The sequence below is a fragment of the Aythya ferina genome (genome assembly GCF_964211825.1).
Source record: "Aythya ferina genome assembly, chromosome: Z".
NCBI lineage: Eukaryota > Metazoa > Chordata > Aves > Anseriformes > Anatidae > Aythya > Aythya ferina.
The window spans coordinates 62677464-62696810 of NC_140299.1; the positions used below are offsets into that span (position 1 = coordinate 62677464).

Sequence of the window (19347 nt, forward strand, 5' to 3'; positions counted from 1 at the left end):
AGTACCACTCCTAGATGAAGCATTTAGCATCATCTGCAACTGCAGAGGGATGAACAACAACATGAATGATCCTTTCTGGTTCTCCCCCTTTCTAGTTAAGAGAATCTATATTCAACTCATTAAGCCATCTGTGAAACGAGTGTGTTATTGTGAGAGCTCCAGATCAGCTTTTCTCATCCAGATCATTTTTGTGGTGGTGCTTGTTACTGACTAGGCCTAAAACTAAAGTTTCAGCTCTCTGAAATGAAGTGTACAACGTCTTTAAGGACAGGATTACAACTGTGCCTACAGAGACCTTTTGAAATTACAATGGCAATGCTCTTCAAAGTCCTCCATTCTTTATTTCCTCTTAATAAGGATCTTCTCATAGAGTACTTCAAGGGTGAGAACACTATTTCTCTACTTTTTTTTTTTTTTTTTTAATGGTGCAAGCAATAGGGAAGACACTTCACAAGCTTGAATAAAATCAATTTGTTCAACTTTCTTGAAAATGTGTGTCTGTTGTTCATTTATTACAAAGTCTGGCAAGTTACTATTATGCTATAAGCTAACACTACCATTTTCATGGAGTTAATAGCATGACTAACTGCATTTTCTAGCAACTGGCCTAGATAATTTCTACAGATATACAGAACGTATGTGTCATTCAGTTTAAGCCTTTTCCTCACCACTACCAATTACCAGAACTTCAAGGTTTGGGTGGATCACCATTTCACAGTAAGAAAGAGAATTAAACAATTCTCTCATAAGAGAATTAAAATTTTGCGTTAGGTATAATTCCTAATGATGTGACAACTGAAGTCTACAGCTGCAGCATTGACATTTAATTTTTCATACTCAACACAAAAAGGCTTATCAGCCAGTACTGGGTAACCCTAAAGAAAACAGATGTATAGACTCAGACAGGTGTTCTCCAAAACATTTTAATATAATCTGCATTTGGAGCCTAAATGGAGTATGAGCAGAGAAATGTGTTTGTTATTCCTTTTTAACATTACTGTTAAAGCTAAATTATTTCACGTAAAAAATTAACTGCAATATTTCCATACATGGAACTAGCCCTGCACAGGAAATTTGTGGTAGAATGAAACACAAAATTAGTTAAAACCAAACAAACAGTAACTTTTCATTCTGCCCTCACTGAGGGTTCAACAATTACATTCATGCCCAAACCCCAACAGTTAAGGACAGTCTAATAGGTCTCCCATTAATTTCCTCAAAATTACTTTGAAACATTAAATACCACTTGACTTTATTGCAGTCGAAAAAGATTGAAATTAGTGTTAATTTTATGTAGTCATATTTGTGAACATTTTAGAGCATAGCATGCATTTCACTTGGTGTATTTCAAAGCGTGTGGAAGCTCTTTCAACATATCTTGCCACTATCACCTTGCAGTTGATATAAAACTGAGGAGAGGCACGTTTTCCCTAGAAAGGTTCTTATCCTTTTTTAAAAAAAATTGCAAGGATTTTGCTATGGCATTCATTTTTTTTTTTTAAGTGATTTCTGTGTTTTTTTTTTTTTTTTTTAGTGTTTTGTAAAAATGGAAAGAGTTTAATTTTAACCAGTTGCAAAACATTTGTTAAAAGAGAACTTTTTGAGAACTACAGAAATGTACAAAATTACTTCATAACCAGGGACTGCTGTGAAGTATATATGGAAAAGGAACCACGCTGTTGCCTTGCCGTTCAGAAAGTGCCATTACACCACACTTAACAAACAGAACACATACAAGAGGCAACTCGAACATTGTTACCAGAGTAAGTGATAAAAAAACAGGAAGAGAACTTTAGGATTTGGTAGGAACAGCATTTATTTTTTATTAGAGTATTCTTCATCTACCTGGCTGAAGTATTTCAGTTGAAGTCCAAGATGATTGGACAAAAAAAATGAGTATTTTTATCCCCATACCCTCCTTCCAATCCCCAAATGCACCTTAAGAGGTCTCAACAAGCAAGGAGGTATCATTGTATTTAGGGAACCACACTTGTAAACTGTTTAATCAATTTTAAAACCTGTTTCACCTCTGCAGGTCACACATTTTTTTCCACAGTGTTCTCAATGTGTTCATGCGTTGGTAGCTCAGAAACAGTGCTTTCATCACAGAAAAGCCCAAATACAAAGAAAAGAAAGTTAAAAGTGACAAAGATTATTTGTGTTCCGAGTGCTTTTTAGTTCCTTGTCCTGACCACAGTGAGTTCAGCTAGCAGTACTACTGTATTTAACATCAGCATGTTTCACTGAAAACATCTTAACAGCCACCTCTGAACAAGTAACAAGACTAAAAGTAAAACAAACAAAATACCTGGTCCATGACATTGTTATCTACTACTGCAGTGGAGACAACACTGGGCTGAAACAAGGGCCATCGGGGCAAATCTGTTACTACCCATTAGCACTGGCATCTCAGACAGGGGGTGCTGTCCTGACCCACCTTCCTAATCAGCAAATCCTGAACTAATCCCCTGCATATTACCAACACAGGCTCTGTACTGATCTCTTTTAAAATAAAGTAAGAAGTTAAAGAGTAACATAAGCACACCAGGCTATGGAAATGGAATTAAATGCATGAACTCATCCACCTGGAGACCTAAGTCTGCACATCTGACAAAACCGCCACTTAAGAGTTCAGCAAACAGCCTCAAGACTGTGAAAAATTAACTTCTAAATGGATGTGATACACCACAAGATTGATGCATGCTGGTAGATACTTAGACAGAACTACGTACAATAAATCAGTACTTCTATTATGTGTTAGTTCTTAGAAAGAAGAAAAGCAAGCAGTTAACAGAATAGGCCCTCCCTGTAAGACTTAACATTTCTCACTAGATTTATGTATTTTTAATAGTGATATGCTTTCTCCTGGAAATGTCTTCCATTCAAAGATTTGCTAACAATTAATTTTTAGGTTATATTTCTGGACTCAATATCCAACTAACTAATTTTAAACAGGATATTAGACTGTTATAAAGACAGAAATTTAAACTAAAACCATTAAGGAGCAGACAGATTCCAGAGTATAAAACTCTGAAGATCTAAGAATTCCTTTTTCTTTGACCTATAGAAAGAGAAGTATTTTTGAGAACTGCTTTGATGTGGACCACTTCTACTGTGGTGTGATTTCTTAACTACCCCTGCTTACAAAGTAATAGATAAGCATAGGAAGTTAGAAAATAAGGAATACAAAAATCAAACTACTGTTCTCACAAGTGACAACTTGAGCGGCATGTGTTTTAATTGTACAGAATCAGAAAAATCCAGCCAATTGAATAGAAACTTACTGCTGCGTATTTGCAAGAGGAACAGGATTTCCTCATTCTCAGAATTTCATAGGATGTACACATGGCATGGGACACACAGGTGAAAGATGCTTCAAAATACAGAGTCTAAAAGTGGCAATACATCAACAGCACTTTCAACATAGCTTTGTTTAAAACCATCCTAGCATGTTCCTCAAGAATGGCTAAACTAACAGATGCACTAACAGGAACCCTGAAATAGCCAAAAAACAAGGAAGAACTATTCTCAGATGCACTCAAGATATACTCCTCCTCAACCTAATTCACGAAAGACAAAAATGTTCCAACATCAAATCAGAAGTAAAAATTGAAAGTGGCCCTCCTATAACAGCTTTGCCTTTATCTAATTAATTTGGCTTTTAAATATCTATATAAAACTGACAAAAGCCTAAATCAACTTGCTGAATTTCTGGAGCAAGAAACCCATAGGTATGCTTACGACCTACCACTGAGATGACACCTCAAGTCAACAATATCCAAAATGCTAGGCCACTAACCTCGCAAGTAAACTGTATTCTACTCAACAGAACTGAATTTAAGACATTTGCAGGGCTAATGTGCCATTATATATTCTGCTATTAATCAACAGTAAAGTGCTGAATTGTATGAATTACCTGAATTGCACTCACGTTTATGATCTTCAGTTATAGATTTCTTATCAAGTCAAAAGAGCCCTTTCTGTTGTAAAAGCTAAGCTGTTGTGCAAATATTATAAAAATAGGTACTTTAATCAGGAGCTATATACACAACAGAACTTCAGCTTTTCTTTAAGTACAGCTGACACAGAGATGTAAAATTCATGCAAATATTTATAAAGATATTTAAAAATGAAGAAAAAGGGACACTTCTATAGAACTTCCAATACCCTGGCATACAGCCACTTACTATGTTATAATTATATTAGATGATGTCTAGATCTGGACTGAAAAGCATCATGCCACCAACATGCTTTAGTTTCTTTTGTAGCTAAAGTTGATTTGTAAATTTAAACTACAGCATACATTTGATCTACTTCTCATTAAAGTGTATCATTAAGTTTGAGGTTTAACTTTGAGCAAACTTCACATCTAGTCACATAACCAGCACAAGCAAGACAGTAGTGCAAAGGGGAAGCCGTCAGTTGTACACAGCGAGGACCCTTCCCCTAACTGCACGATGCAACAGAACAATTTTCAGATTTAAAATTCAAGTGGGTTACCATGAGAAAATGGGATTTTCTTCTCCCAAATTTAGTACAAATTCCAGAGGATCGAGAGGAAAGCAACCTCAGTAACAGCACTCAAAAAAGTCAAACCCAAGTTTGGAGAACTGGTAAGTAGCTCCAAAATTTGTCATGCTATGAAGACAGCATTCTCAAAAAGAGGTCCAAACAAACTGCAAAACAAAACTGACATTTAGGTCAAAATTGGCCAACTGCTGCATAGAAATATGCTCACACACAACAGTCATGATTAAGCCAGTGCATAGAGAAGATAAAAGCACTTATGGTAGTTGCAAATGTTAACAAGTCCATCCAACTTCAACAGTTCAGCAATGAGTCCATAGAAAAAGAATAGAGTAGAGTAGAAATGCTCAAGCAAAACCAAAAAAAGATGACCTTCCAACTGTATAAAATCCACATTAACAGTTATAGTATAAAGACATCAGTGGAAAATACTCAACTCAGTCCCAAACACCCAACAGGCAAATAAGACCAGAATAGACAAGCCTTTGGCAGACAATTTTAAGAGTCTAAATATGGCATTACATTTCTAATTAACCCACAAAATATATTATATGGCATATATTAAATACTGGGTAACCAACTCTGCAGATCTGATGCTAACAACACTTTAGCCAATGAAAGCAAGATGGAGCAAGCTAAGGGAACGCTGGTGTACCACAACAGTGCTCAAGGAAAACACAGTCACCAAATCGTGCTTCAAAAACAGTACTCTGGGGCTCCGCGCTATCATCTGTGGAGCAAAACAAAGTCCTCTAGTTTTTCAGGGATGTGGCCTGTGTAGTATATGTTATGATTCGCTATAACACGAGCAGCCAGGCACTGCAACGTAGTATGATTTATGGGCTGGATTAAATTCTTTGCTATTTCCTTCTCATCCAGCAAATCACTAGCAGTTTGTTTATGTGAGTTTGTGGCATCGAAGTGTGAACCTGACTTGATGAGAAGATTCATGATGTCTGGATGGTTGTTCAGTGCAGCAATGTGTAACGGACTGTTGTTATCAGAGTCTCTGACATTTACATCAGCACCACATTCCACCAGGATAGCAGTAACTTGTAGAGAAGGGAATTTACAAACTGGGTAGCGACCCACACATGTAGTATTATTGTCAACAGCAAGGTGAAGCGGACTGAAGTTATTTTTCCCTCTAGGCTGAAGCTTAAGAAACCTGTAAATAGTCTGTTTCTTAAAATACTCCTGTTCTGAGCTGCAAGGTACTTTCTCCAACAAGCAGATTAAATGCAAAATAATGGATAGGGCTTTGTTCAACTGTATTGGATCGGGAGGACACTGGGTTTGTTTCATGGCCCGCTCTATTTCTAGGACACTTTTGCACAGTATGCCCATCAGATCATCAAAGGTAACAGTAGTGCCCAGTAGGCCTTTTGCCCTATCCTGCAGCATGAAGGAGAAAAGCTCAGCAAATGACAGCAAACTGCTGGCCGTCATAGGGCTCAGCGGATCTAAGTTGTTCTGCTGCATGTCCAAAGCGTATTTCCATAAGTTGATGCAACGCTTAAAGTTTCCAGAGTCTGCATAGACAGCACCTCTGTATCTAATGTAGTAGGATGTATCTGGGTGAGAAGGGCCAAGAATACGTTCTCTAATCAATAGTGCCTGCATTCTCATTTCGTCAGGGTCTGCAATAAGATTTTCTAGCTCTTCTGAGCTGTTTACCTCTTTAGCATAATCATAGGCCATAATTAGTGTTTGTGGCACAGGTTTGCTCAGGATATTAGTCCTGTCACTGTATCTCATCTCCATAGCTCGCTTCCAGTATTTCAAAGCACCAAGCAGATCTCTCTTTTTGTCCACAAACGTTGCTCCTAGAAGTTCCAGGGCATTTATGCATTCAGCCTTACTGGTCTGTACGTGCTGGGTCAGAAAGTCCACGATATTTGTGTGGCCTGTCACACTAGCTGACAGCAGGGGAGTCATTCCATAACCATCCTTTTCCATTTTAGCACAATACTTGAGAAGCATCTTCATGATCTCCAAACTTCCAGATTCTGCACAATCGTGTAATGCAGTGTTTCCTAGTAAGACAAAAAAAATCAATTACACAAACAATTAAATTATAGCCTAAATCCAGCAACGTTAAGTGTTAAAAAAAAAAAAAAAAAATACTTTGACATCTATGGACTATGAAAGGCTTAAATGAAAAGTTAAATATTTAAGATTGACTAAAATACCAAGGCTACAGGGAAGTTAAATCAAAATGTTTGATATTTTATTACCTGAAAGATTTAAACAGGTCTTAAGATCCTTTGTCTCATTACTCAAAAAAAAAAAAAAAAAAACCACACAACAAAACAGAGTAAAAACAGAGTCCTCCCTTACATACGAGATTTTTTTAATCTGCTTTCAAATATGAAACAGAAACCTAAGCTTGCTAATCTCCATGTTGTTGTATTTTTCTTTCTCCCCTCATCAAGTTTCCTTCCTCCATATCTCTAGACATAATTAAAAATGTGATCTGCATGAAAATTAAAGCTGGGCTAACTCAACAAGAAGAAAAAAAAATGTCTTCAGCACAACATGCAGCCATCTATCTTGTGTCTTATCATTTACATTCAGATTATTCTTCTTAAGCCTGTCATTGCATATTCTCTAATTTAAAGGCACTCCAGTACTAACAGTGTGTTGAGATTTCTTGCAATCACTAAAGCCACTTCACTGAAAATCACGTACACAGCAAATCAGAAAGAAAACATCAGGCACAACAGTTAAATATTTAGCTATTATGATTCAAATAGATGAAAATTTTGTTCTGTTTCAAATATGAGCACTTCACTGGAAGAGAAGGGAAGAAGACGGATGACAAGCTCTCCCGATCCTCTCCCAACATAAAGCCTCATGCCACTGGTTGTTCTTAAACCACACAATTGAAACCCACCTTGTTCTTCATGCATATTATATGTACTACAGATTCAGGCTTACCAACTTTTCAACCTCCCACTAAATCAACAAGAAATAATTTACAGAAGGCTCGTGTAACTACCCACCACCCCCTCCATTAATTTTTCTTACATATCAGCACTGCAAAATCCTAGTTAACTGGTTATCAGACCATCCATTTCTGTTACACTGTCAGCAAGTTTCTGCAGTCTCAAATGAGACCTTATCCAAAGGCTGTCTGTCCATTTATAGTCATCGACTTTTGCCTTTAAAAACTGCAAGAAATGTTTCCTAAAACTTCCTTATTTGAATTTTTGGCAGGCTTTTTTATGCCAAAAAGACAGTGATTTGCAGTCAGCTTTGCTGTTTCTAGATCTACAAGAGAACTACAGCAAGTTAGGAAATAAATTCTTGAAATCTTCAGCCAATGTTTGGGAAAGTCTGTATTTGTAGATACACAGCCTACTAATCTAAACAGCTTAGTTTACCTTCATACTTTTTTTTTTTTCCTGGGATCTGCTCTCTACAATGTGCAATTCATTCTTATTACCTAGCCAATGAAACAAATCAAAAGCATGTCTGAAATCTGTCTTAAGAGCTGAACACTGCATGTAGACAAACTAAATGGAGTTTTACCTCCATTTTATTTTCTGCTAGCACATCCTTCTGTTGACTTAAATACAATAAACTCAAATACAGAACATTTGAAGTTGGTATGTGTATGTCTCTATATATCAAGAAAAAAAGATTCATAGTTATGAAATACATTTCAGAAATCGATATCTTCCCTTCCCATTTCAATTCTAGGAACCTCCTGTAGATCTATACAAATAATGTTAACATCTTCTAGCTTTTTAGTATGTGACTTTGTGGACTCCCCCCCCCCCCTTTTTTTTTTTTTTTCCTAACAGGGCACAGTAAGAGGATATGAAGTTGAAGAATGAAGAAAAATCCCAGAAAAGCAAAATTGAGAAGTATATGCTCAAACCACCATGATTGTCCTCTAAATTCACAAAGCAGAACCAGATACAGATTCACAATGTGAACTTGTATTCTCTCTTTTGAGTTAGCTTATTGTGTAGTAATCTGCTTTTATCTGTTGATATGACCCCAAGACAAGAACATATTTATTGAACACCTCAAGTTTTTGACAAGTGACAGATAGGTAAAAAGCAGGAAGGTGTGACTAAGGCTCTAGTGGGGGAACTGAGGCCAAGGTCTGTGTACCCATTAGAACACTTTAACCTAAACATACTTCTGCTATCCACGAAAACTTTCTCAAAGCTTTACATGTAAATCAGTCTGCTGCTCCTTACTCTGACTAATTTGTGGACCATCTGAGGAAGGACTAAGAGCACATTTTAAGACCTTGTTGCTTCCACTCGCAATAACCAGAACAGTGAAAAGAAGGAACAGTAGCTATTCAAGACAATCTTGATTCAAACACACCATATTTACCTGCCACACTGATCAAATCCGTACAAAAGATGTGCAAAGAGCTATTTTCAAAAGCTGAAATTTAATAGGTTTTTGCAGTTATAGCAGAAAGACAACTACAGACCTATTGTATTCATCAACCACCATTAAGTGCAAGTTTCAAACAAAACAAACCAAGAAAACAACAAAATAATGTAACATTAATTCATACAGTGACCTTGACTTGCAATATATTATTTTCCTGATAAATTTTGCAATAGCTGCCAATTATTTTATTATCACTTCTTAAAAAGTAAACAGAGGATGACACCCAACACAAAGTGGCACCTGAAATTATCTATTAGATCAAGACTTGTGAAACTAAATCCAGGTCATACAGCGGCAAGTGATTTTCAAATGTTAATACCTTAGGCAATTATTGTCAGTAATGGAGAGTTTGAAGTCAGGACTGGTTTGCTCACACTACAGCCTCTACCAAGACTAACAAAGATTTCAACCACAAGAACATATTTTTCCAAATTCAGATAGGTTAGAAGTTTGGCACATGTAGTTTATCAAATGTCATCTCCTCTCTCTGTACCTCAGTATTGACAGGCATGAGACCTTCAAATTCCCAAGATGGAATGAGGTCACGAGCAGACAAACACACAAGAGGAACTTGCCAAAATACACACGTTATGCAATTCTTCTTGCTGTGCTGGGGAAATCCAGTTAAAACACAACTACAGCACCCAAAGTGCTGCTCCCTGGGCCGTCGGCACTTCAGTGTTTTGTGATGGCAGCAAAGCCAGACAAGTCTGGGTGCCGGCTGAGCCGTCAGCTAATGCAGCCATTTCAAGGGGTGTTCAAGTCCACATCCCATCCTTCACAGCAGAGCTCCACAACACTGGAATGGGCACCTGCTTTCTACCTTCAGGTCAACATTTTTAGGAAATTAAAAGAAGTCATAACACAGAAGTATGTTAACGACAACTCACACAAAATGCCAGAGCATCACCAGAGTTCTTTTAATGCTTTGACAATTAATTCACTTTGCTGGCTTTGACAATTGAATCCATGGTAGCTATTCACACCACGCACTGCAGATCCATCACCACATAATGCCGCTCTTGAAACTCTTATCAGTTGCCAGGCTTATATGCTATGACACATTAACACTAATACCACACACTAAGCTTAGCCACTACCTGGGTAAATTCAGGTCCAATCCAACAACTTAGAAGGTCAAAAAGTTACAGCACAGCCTTGCAGGACATGTGGGAGTATGCCTAGAACCCCAAGAACTTCACTAATCTTTCCAATCAGACTGTCCTTCATTAGAAAAAAGATAATGTTAGTATTACAATTGACTTAAACAGTAGTTACTGCCAGCATTATCAGAATCAGGGTATTTTTTTCTAGCTCCCTACACAGCAGTAGCCCTTGGTGACCAGAGCTATTTCTAACAATGGGCAGACTGAAAAAGGAAGACCATCACCACTAACTTTCAGCCACTGTACCTCACTTAGTTTGACTGGATGGTGTAAGTACTGCAGTAGAAAGGAAATACCGCAGTACTTGAGAGATGTGGCAGTGGCCTTACAGATAATATGTCTACATTCCACATACTGCCCAGGAGTTGAACAGTTGAAATAAATGAACCATTATTATGAATTTAAAAATTTCATCCATTTCAGAAACACTATCTGGTTTACAGTTACAGGAATAAACAGTGGATAAACATTATCTATGCATTTCAGAAGCCAATTGGTCTTTTTGTAATGTATCTACTGCTGTATTAAAAAGGAAAAAGATTGAAAGTAAGAAGTTATTTGAAAGTTATTCTCTGATAAGCATTTTTCTAAAGGACAAATAACTTGAATTTGACCAACATCTTTGTTACGTGGCTTTGTTGTGGGTTTTCTTTATTGTTGTTAGTTGCTTTTTAATTGTGCATGAATAATTCAAAAAAGAATTCATTAGATTTTGTTAAACTACTTTCCATTCTGAAATAATCTGCAGGAATTTGATCACATATAGAAGACTGAGCCTTTCATGCTGCTTAATAATCAGCATCATTCTTGCATAGGAATGAAATTGGACTGGCAATGTTACAGTACGCATAGTACTTCTCTGCTAGGAATTGAATGCCAGGATACTGCATTGCTAATACTGCTTATAAGCTGTTTCTATCTGTATAAAAAAAATCACTATTCACATTACCTAATAACTTCCTCTAATTAAAAAGAACAACAAAATAAAAAGGGAATAACCATCATCTTCAGTCCTCCTAAATCTTGCAAGAACAGGTAAGGGAAAAAATTGGGATCAGTTGACATCGTAGCTGCACATTTCATTCTTTTGTCATAGTCCTTCCTTAAAAGTATTACGACTATTACACAATCACTACTACGTACCCCAGATTTAATTACCTAATTTTCCAGTATTACAGCTAATTGGGGTGGGGACTCAAATTTACAACGAGGTTGTGTCTTTCTGTGTCAAAACAAATAATTCCCAAAACAGACTGGTAGCTTGTGACACAGCAATGAAAGAAAAACAACGACACAAAGTGATTTGACTTGATTTGCAAACAATATCAAGTACGTCCACTTCTTTATTACATTTTTAATATATGGAATATTACTTCCTTATTTAATAAATAAATAATGCCTGATCAGATTTCTGGGTAGTAAAATTTATTATCAGTCTGATTTCATATCAGGGATCTGTTCCTGAAAATAAACACACAGCTGTTCAACATTAGATAGAGGAGAGAAAAGATTTGATTGACCAGCGTGTAAAACCAGCCAGATACATCTATTTTTGCAGCCTTACAGATAAAATTAATCACTCTTTTAAAAGTGAAGCTGTTCATGTAACACTGATTTTCAACACCGCACTGGAAGCAATTAAATCCTTCAGCAGCTGTACTTTTTTAAAGAAATATGTATTGATATTTACTTACAAATGTGGACAGCGCACACAAATCCCTTTTACATCTTTACACTCAGTAAGCATAACAAAGAAAAGCTAAAGGTATGTCTTCCCTTCAAGAAGAAATCAAGTAAAAATTGCAAAGCGTTGCTAACCTCAACAAGTTTTAATCTACTTTCCACATTCTGTAAAAGAATAATTGCTCCCCTTGCTCACAAAATTATTTCAGGATAACTTGTACCATCAAGATTCACAACGCAAAGCTCATTTTTAACCATTTAATTTCAACATAATCTCCTTTTTAGTTGAAATAAAGAAGAAATATTTGTTTAAACTCTTTCCTTATTTAATCTTCCTTATTTTATTTACAGACATTTGTACTGAAGTTTTCACATACCATCACACACAAAATATCCACAAAATGCAGTGCACTGTGTCATGCAATATTAACCAAAAAAGGAAAAAAAACAACCCAACCAAAATAATAACTAAAAAAAAGGCACAGGACACTTTTAGAGCAAGGCCTTTACTCACAGGGGAAAAAAAAATAAAATCTGTTTAGCTTTTGTTTCCACAAAAAATGAATCTTGGCAAGTATACAAGACAAAAAAAAAAAAAGAAAAAAAAGAGAACAAACCTGTCAGACTCCTTAATGTTTACTGCAAAGGAAAATTAATTATTTTTAATGCATACGAAACCCCACTTTTTCCTCTATGATCAGAGTGCATCTACCTAATCCCTGTATTTCTTAGCCTAATTCTGTAAAAGATTTTCTCCTTCCCAAGAGGTTTGAGCATTATGCTTCCCAGTCTCCCACACAAACAATAACACGGAAACAGCAGTAGCCCTTGTCACAGCACCGCTGCATGTATAACCTTGATAAACTACCTGCAGTGACTGAGGTCCGTACGCTTCTGGAGCTCCCAAACTGAGCAAGCAAAGTGAACAAGCCTCATCCTTTGTGCTATGTTATAAAGCTATTCTAATATATGCTAATATGCGCTGTATGTAGTATAACTTAACAAGATTTTGAATTACAGTGTTGTTTTGCATTTTCAGAATGCATGCTTTCCTCCAACTGCTACGGTATGGTGGTACAGAGGACCATAAATGACAAAAACTGTGCTTTCAACTGAGCATTCCTGTGCAGATCTCAAGAGGATCCTAAAGGAATGCCTTGTCCAGCAGTTCTTACAGCATTTTCTAATACTTCAGAGGGGGAAAAACTAGTCTTGTAGCTAGTAGATGTGTCTGCTAACAACAGGAGGGGGACTGGGTTAGTGAAGACCATCAGTAAAACACAAGAATATGACGCTGAAGACAGAGACCACATTCCAAGAGGCTGAGCAATGGAAAGAGTTACAAGCCATGTTCAGAAAAAAAAAAAAAAACAAAAAAAAAACACACCTCCCTTTCAAGAAGATACTCTGGAAAAAAGAGTCCTTATTGCCCATGCCATTAAGACCATCCAGGCTATCACTACTTGTGTACCTTATCTATTATTCAACTTCTTAATTGCAGAAAAGGAAGGAACAAATCTACATTATTGCAGCAGGCCTGGAAGAAGAGGATGAAGAATAATGCAGATTATCAAAACGTGCATAGCCCACGCTCATGAAGCGAGACCTATGTGTTTTGTCTGGAGTCAGAAGTACAAGATCTCTTTTAAATGGTCTGCAAGCAAAGTAGTTTTTTGGGGCAATTACAAAATACTTTAATTTAAATATAAAATCCAGTTCTGACAAACACAACCCGATGTATATCAACAAGAAAGCTCAAATCTGTAGTCTGAAGGCATGGCCAAGACTGCTACCACCTGAATTACAACAGCAAGCATTTTCTTTCCTGTGCTGACCTGCTGGCCTCAAGACGACTGTGCACAGAAATACGTCAGTGAAACTGTATTGAGGAGTCCAGAGGACTGTTCCAATGCTGTCAGACAGCATTTAACTTGCAGATTGCTGGCAAGATTGGCCATGCAGACGAACAGAAAACCGCACGCAGCAACAACGCAGAAGCTTCCCTCCTCAGGGGAAAGGGCTACCTCTTGGGTTCCACCTCCTCAGGAGAAAAACTCAGGTTTCTGCTACCATAGCATTTATTACCCATGCTGTTCCTCCTTTTAAGAGCAACGTAAGAACTTTGGGATGTAAGAATTGTTTGTTTTTTAAAATAATAATTAGCTATTTTAGACATTTTATACCATTAAAACTTATTAAGATTTGTTACTTTTAGTTTGTAGCTTCTCCAAACAGGAGTAACATCTCTGAGAAGCCTCTGAATTAGGAAGATTAAGCTGAATTAACTCACTTGAGAAGCGTTGCTTTGGCTGTTTTTGCTTTTACTAAAAAATAAGAAAAATAAAAGATACCTGCAGGTATCTCTGTTATTTCCCATAGCTCTAATAGGAAAAAAAAACACCCTTCATAACACACTTATGACTTTTCCCACCCCTCGCTTATGTGGTTTGTGTAACCTAATTTTTTCTTAGTCTTTTGTTTTCATTTTTGTTGCTTACATTCCTCACAGAACTTTCGGGCAACTGTGAGAGTCAGATCTGCACAAAATCAGATGAAAGCCAACAAAATGCTCATATTTTAAATACTGAACTACAGCCCATTTTTCCCAGTACTGCACTTACGTACCCCAAACAACCTGTTACTGCCTTCTTCAACACCTTCTCCTGAGAGACAGCACCAGACCTACACCTCACCTCATTGTAGACTGTTACCTGACTCAGACTCTGAAGTTTTTATGGATGTCCTAATCACGCCCTAGATGTACTTTTGCACTTCCCTAACTCTCCTTCAAGAGCCTTTGTGTTCTGAGTTTCAGTAGTCCTAAACACTGTTGCAGGATTTTACCCATATTTTAGAATTAGAATTTCACTACGTTTTTCAGCTGCTCTTTTACACCCTGCCTCAGCAGTCATCCAGATTTTTAGTAATCTGTGACCATACCAATTTTTTCATCTGAACATATTTTGAAGTTTCCCTGGAACTATCAACATAAACATCTTTATACCTTTCCCAGCCCTAGAATTTCCCAGTTATGAAAATGTGAATAAAATCCTACCTTACAATATCAAATTCCGGTGTAAAAAAACACAATGGGTGGTTCAAACCCTTTCCTGGTTTTGAGAATAACTGGAAAACAATCTGTAATTGCCTCCCACAACAGCACTTTTCCAAAGGTACCTCTACGAAAGCTCCATAGCTTTGTTCCTGTGAAGAGCTCTGTAGTTCTAATTGCTGAAAAAAATTCTATTAGGTAAAGCTTTTACTTCTTTCACAGAAAGGGGCTTCCCCCTGAATGGCCCAGGAGACAGCCCCTCTAAAGTTCACATACAGGGACTGCAACAAGTTTTCCTACTCCAGAGCAGACCACTCAAGTTCTTTTTACCTCTTTACTACACCACCCCTATTCTTTGTCTGTTCTTTAATGAACAGCTGGGTGAAGCAAAAAAATGAAAATAACTTTCATTTGAGACTTTGAGACCAGAGACTTTGAGGGGGAATGTGACAGTATAGAATAAATCCTGTTGGAAACACTCATTTTGAAACTAGCTGCTACTGAGCATTTTTTGCAAAACAAAGTTCAGAAGGTGAGCTGTCGAGCCTCAGCCACCACAACACCCATACCGCTGTAAAATTTAAGGCTACCCAGTTTGGCTCAGTTCTTTGTCTTTCCGCAGCTGACATTCACTTTCAGGTTTTACAGTAGTTACTTTCTCTCTTCCTCTACCTTGTCACTGCTTATTTAATAAGTTCAGAGATCAGACAGGCTTAAGACATCAAAAAGAAGAAGAACGCTCCTATCACATGAGAGAGGATTTCCAAACACAAAAAGGCAAACCACACCTGACCAATAGGTAACATTTACACACATCCATTTGTGCGCTCTGCAGTTCAAAGTATAAAATTAATTTTAATCATCTAAAACATATCCAATCCAACTTCTTTATTTTTAATCAGTAAGGATTGGTTATACCTTGGGAACTTTTGGTTAAGTGCTCAAGATGCGAGTCACACCAGAAACTAGAAGAAGCATAGAGAGGAAGGAATTAAGATAATAAAGAAACTGAGAGCAATGAGAAAATCCTTAGGAAAGCACATCTGCCTTCAAGTATTTAAGCAAAGAAACAAAAAAACCTAATGTAGTAGAAAAGTAAATAAGAAGGACGAATAAATTAAAGCCTACTCTACTGACACAAAATGAAAGGAAAGAAGAGCCACAGATTTTTTCTTTCCCTGTTACATCAGAGGCTTAACAGCTCTGTTCTACCCATACCTTTCATATGAAAGAATATGTTCAAAAAAAGGACGCACATTTTATGCTTAGCTTGTTATTCCACTAACCCTGTCTAGAAAAGAAATGACATTTTTGTCCTATCACAAGTCCATGATGATTCATAAGCAAACTTAAATCCTTACAAAGGAAGATTTATTTTGCTCTGCCCACCTCTATGACAAATCGGTAGTTTATCTTGCTTTACATTAACCCCGCATATCTGATGATTTGCTGAAAGAAAGCATACTTAGCTGAGCAGCTTTTTCAAAGAGATCACCCTCACATTTGGTATTTAACAGTATTGTATAATAATCTAAACATAAAGTAAATTTTGACATAAATTAACTGTATAGTATCCTGTTACACATGTAATTTAGCCTTAAACAGACAAAGTATTTTGTTACAATAATAACTAGTAACATATATGTAAAAAAAATAAACTGCTGAAACACAATCCTGCCTCAGTGAGTTAAAAATTAACTGTAACCTGGAATACTTGGCATGCTTTTTAGGCCAGTATCACATTCACCTAAGAGTCCAACTTGTGAAGAAAAAAAAAAGAGTGGTTAAACCAAGAAGCCCACAAAACTACAATCACAACCAAGTGAGAGAAACTGTCACTTTGACGGAATAATTGCAAAACACGGGCAGAGACACGTCCTTAGTGATCTGTGCAACCCTGGAAGTCCTTCTGTTGCAGTCATAGTCACCTGAAGCCTCATTTCTTTAATCCTAATACGTGTTTTTGTTTTGACATGGAAAATGAAGGGCCCAAAAGGATTCAAGAATTTGAAGGGAGAGGTGGGTGAAGAGCAAAAGTAGTTACTCATTTCCAAAGTAGGAAATATTTTTTCTTCTTTGTGAGTCTTTCCACACTATAGTCTTAGTAGCATAAGCCAGTTTTAAGTACAGCCTGTTTGTTTGTTTGAAGAAACAGCATGAAAACAAATATATGCTTGGACCGTACTACTACACAAACAGACAAGCGTTTACACAGCTTTACACAAAAAATATTACACAGCTTACACAAAGTTTATTAGCTTTTCCCATGTTCGTATGACTTTAAGAATTTGAAGCCTAAAATTAATCAATTTAGAAAGAAGTTACGCAGTCACTGTTAACAAGGAAGTATGCTGAAAAAAAACACAGTAGAAACACGGCTAAATATGCTTCATCTCTTACTCATCCATACGATGAGACTGGAAGAATATTTCTGGGTGCTTGCAGCCTCCTAAAGGAGGAGGAGGAGGGAGTTCTACCCCTCTTTACCACGAGGAAAATAAAGCAATCGACTTACCTTTAACGCTTTTCCTGTTGACATCAGCTCCCTTCTCGAGCAGATACTGGGCGATCTCCTTGTGGCCCTTGTAGCAGGAGATCATCAGGCAGGTGTGCCCGTGGCGGTTCGACACCTCCAGGTCCGCCTTGTGCTCCACCAGGTACTTCACGATCTCCAGGTGCCCGTCGAAGCAGGCGGCCCGCAGCGGGGTCGAGTTGGTCAGGGTGGTGTTGTTGACCGAGGCGCCGTGGTCCAGCAGGCACTGGACCACCTTCAGGTGGCCGGCGGCCGAGGCCGCCCAGAGCGGCGGGGCCCCCTCGATGGTCTCGCCGTCGAAGTTGACCGACCCGCCGACCTCGATGGAGGCGGCGCAGTGCTCCAGCAGGTACTCCACCATCTCAAGGTGACCGTAGCGGGCCGCCATCAGCAGCGGCGTGGCCCCGTTGGTCTTCTCCGACACCAGCACCGCCACCTCCTCCCGCGTCTTGCTGGCCAGCAGCTTGGAGAGCAGCCGCAGCTTGCCATCGCGGGCCGCGTTGAACACGGCCGTCTTCAGATCCATCGGGCCCCGCTCCGCCGCCGCTCCGCTCTGCCCCCTCACTGGCGGCACCACCGCCGCCCGCCGCCTCCTCGCGCCTGGGACATGGGGGGGGGACGACAGGGACAACGACGACGACGACGACGACGACAGCCCCCTGCGGCCTGCCGGCGACCTGCGGAGCACGCAGACGAGTCGCGACCGGCGAGTCGCGACAGACACCGCCACCCCCCCTCAGAGCTCCCCTCAGAGCCCCCCGAGATGGCGGCGGGGCGCGCACCCTCCCGCTCCCCCCCGGTCCCCTTCGGCTCCCAACCACCGCCCAAGCCCAGCACCCTCCCCCCACAGCCCCCCACAGCCCCCCACAGCCCCCCACAGCCCCCCACAGCCCCCCACAGCCCCCCACAGCCCCCCACAGCCCCGTGAGGCGCCCCCGGAGCCGCCGTTACCTCCCCGCGCCTCGCCTCAGAGCGCAGCGCCCCGCCGCGCCGCCATGACAGCCCGACCGCCAGCCGCGGCCCTGCCAGCGGGCGCAGCGCAGCCCGAGGAAGTGTGGGGGGGCCAGCCCGCCGCAGCCAATGAGAGAGAGGCGCGGGCGCCCGCCAGCCAATGGAAAAAGGGAAGGGGGCGGGACTAGGCCGCCGCTCCGGCGCGGCGGGAGGGAGGGCTGCCCCGAATGGCGGCGGGCGGGGCCGGGAGGGGAGGGGCGGGGAAGGGAGGGGAGGGGAGGGGGCGGGAGCGGGGCCGCCATGGCGGGGCGCTCGCCTCAGGGCAGACCCCGCAGGGGGCAGCAGGACGGGCTCCTCGCCTCACGCCCGTGGAGGTAGTGGGCTGCCCGGCTCCAGGAGGCAGCAGGGGGCTGCCCGGCTGGAGCACAGCTCGGCAGGGCTCTGCCCTCCTGCCCCGCTCGCTCACAGCCCCGTGGCGGACATTTTGCTGCTGTATCCGCAGCCCTGGCTCCAAGGGTGTGAGGGAGAACATTGGGGGCACCACGCAACGCCTGATTTTTTCCTCTTTTTTTTTTTTTTTTTCATACAGAGTTTGTACAAACTCCGATTGAAACCATTCTGGGGCTCGCATTAGGTTTCCAGTCAGGGCGCCTGTTGTAAAGCACTAAATCACTTCACATTATCCATCCAGTTCTTTGTGTCCCAAAAGGGCAGAGGAGGACGAGTGCAGAGCTGTAGGTTCCCTTCTCCTCACATCAGCCCATGCAAAGGAATGAACCAAAGAAAAACCTAACCCACACCTCAGCTCTTAGCTTAGGCACTGAAACCAATGTGTCTGTATTAACATGGAAATTTCTGCAAATTTTTGACCTTGCTTTTCATCATGGTCCAGGGGCACCCCCAGCGTGGCTGTACTTCTGCTAGGCCCTGAGCTAACACACATCTCCGTGATGCATATTGCAAGGAGCCATGCTCCAGGTGCTCTGTGTAGCTCATGTCCTGCCTTGGCTGTA

General features: G+C 40.0%; 1 protein-coding gene across 1 annotated transcript; it reads right to left on the bottom strand.

The window, feature by feature from the left end:
- Positions 1-907: 907 nt before the first annotated feature.
- FEM1C (fem-1 homolog C) lies at positions 908-18442 on the bottom strand. The gene is made up of 3 exons (XM_084503312.1): positions 18335-18442; positions 17366-18060; positions 908-6563 (listed from the first exon to the last, which is right to left on the bottom strand). Exons 2-3 carry the CDS (start codon positions 17907-17909, stop codon positions 5254-5256), a joined length of 1854 nt encoding a protein of 617 aa, XP_084359438.1. The 5' UTR covers positions 17910-18060; positions 18335-18442; the 3' UTR covers positions 908-5253.
- Positions 18443-19347: the final 905 nt, after the last annotated feature.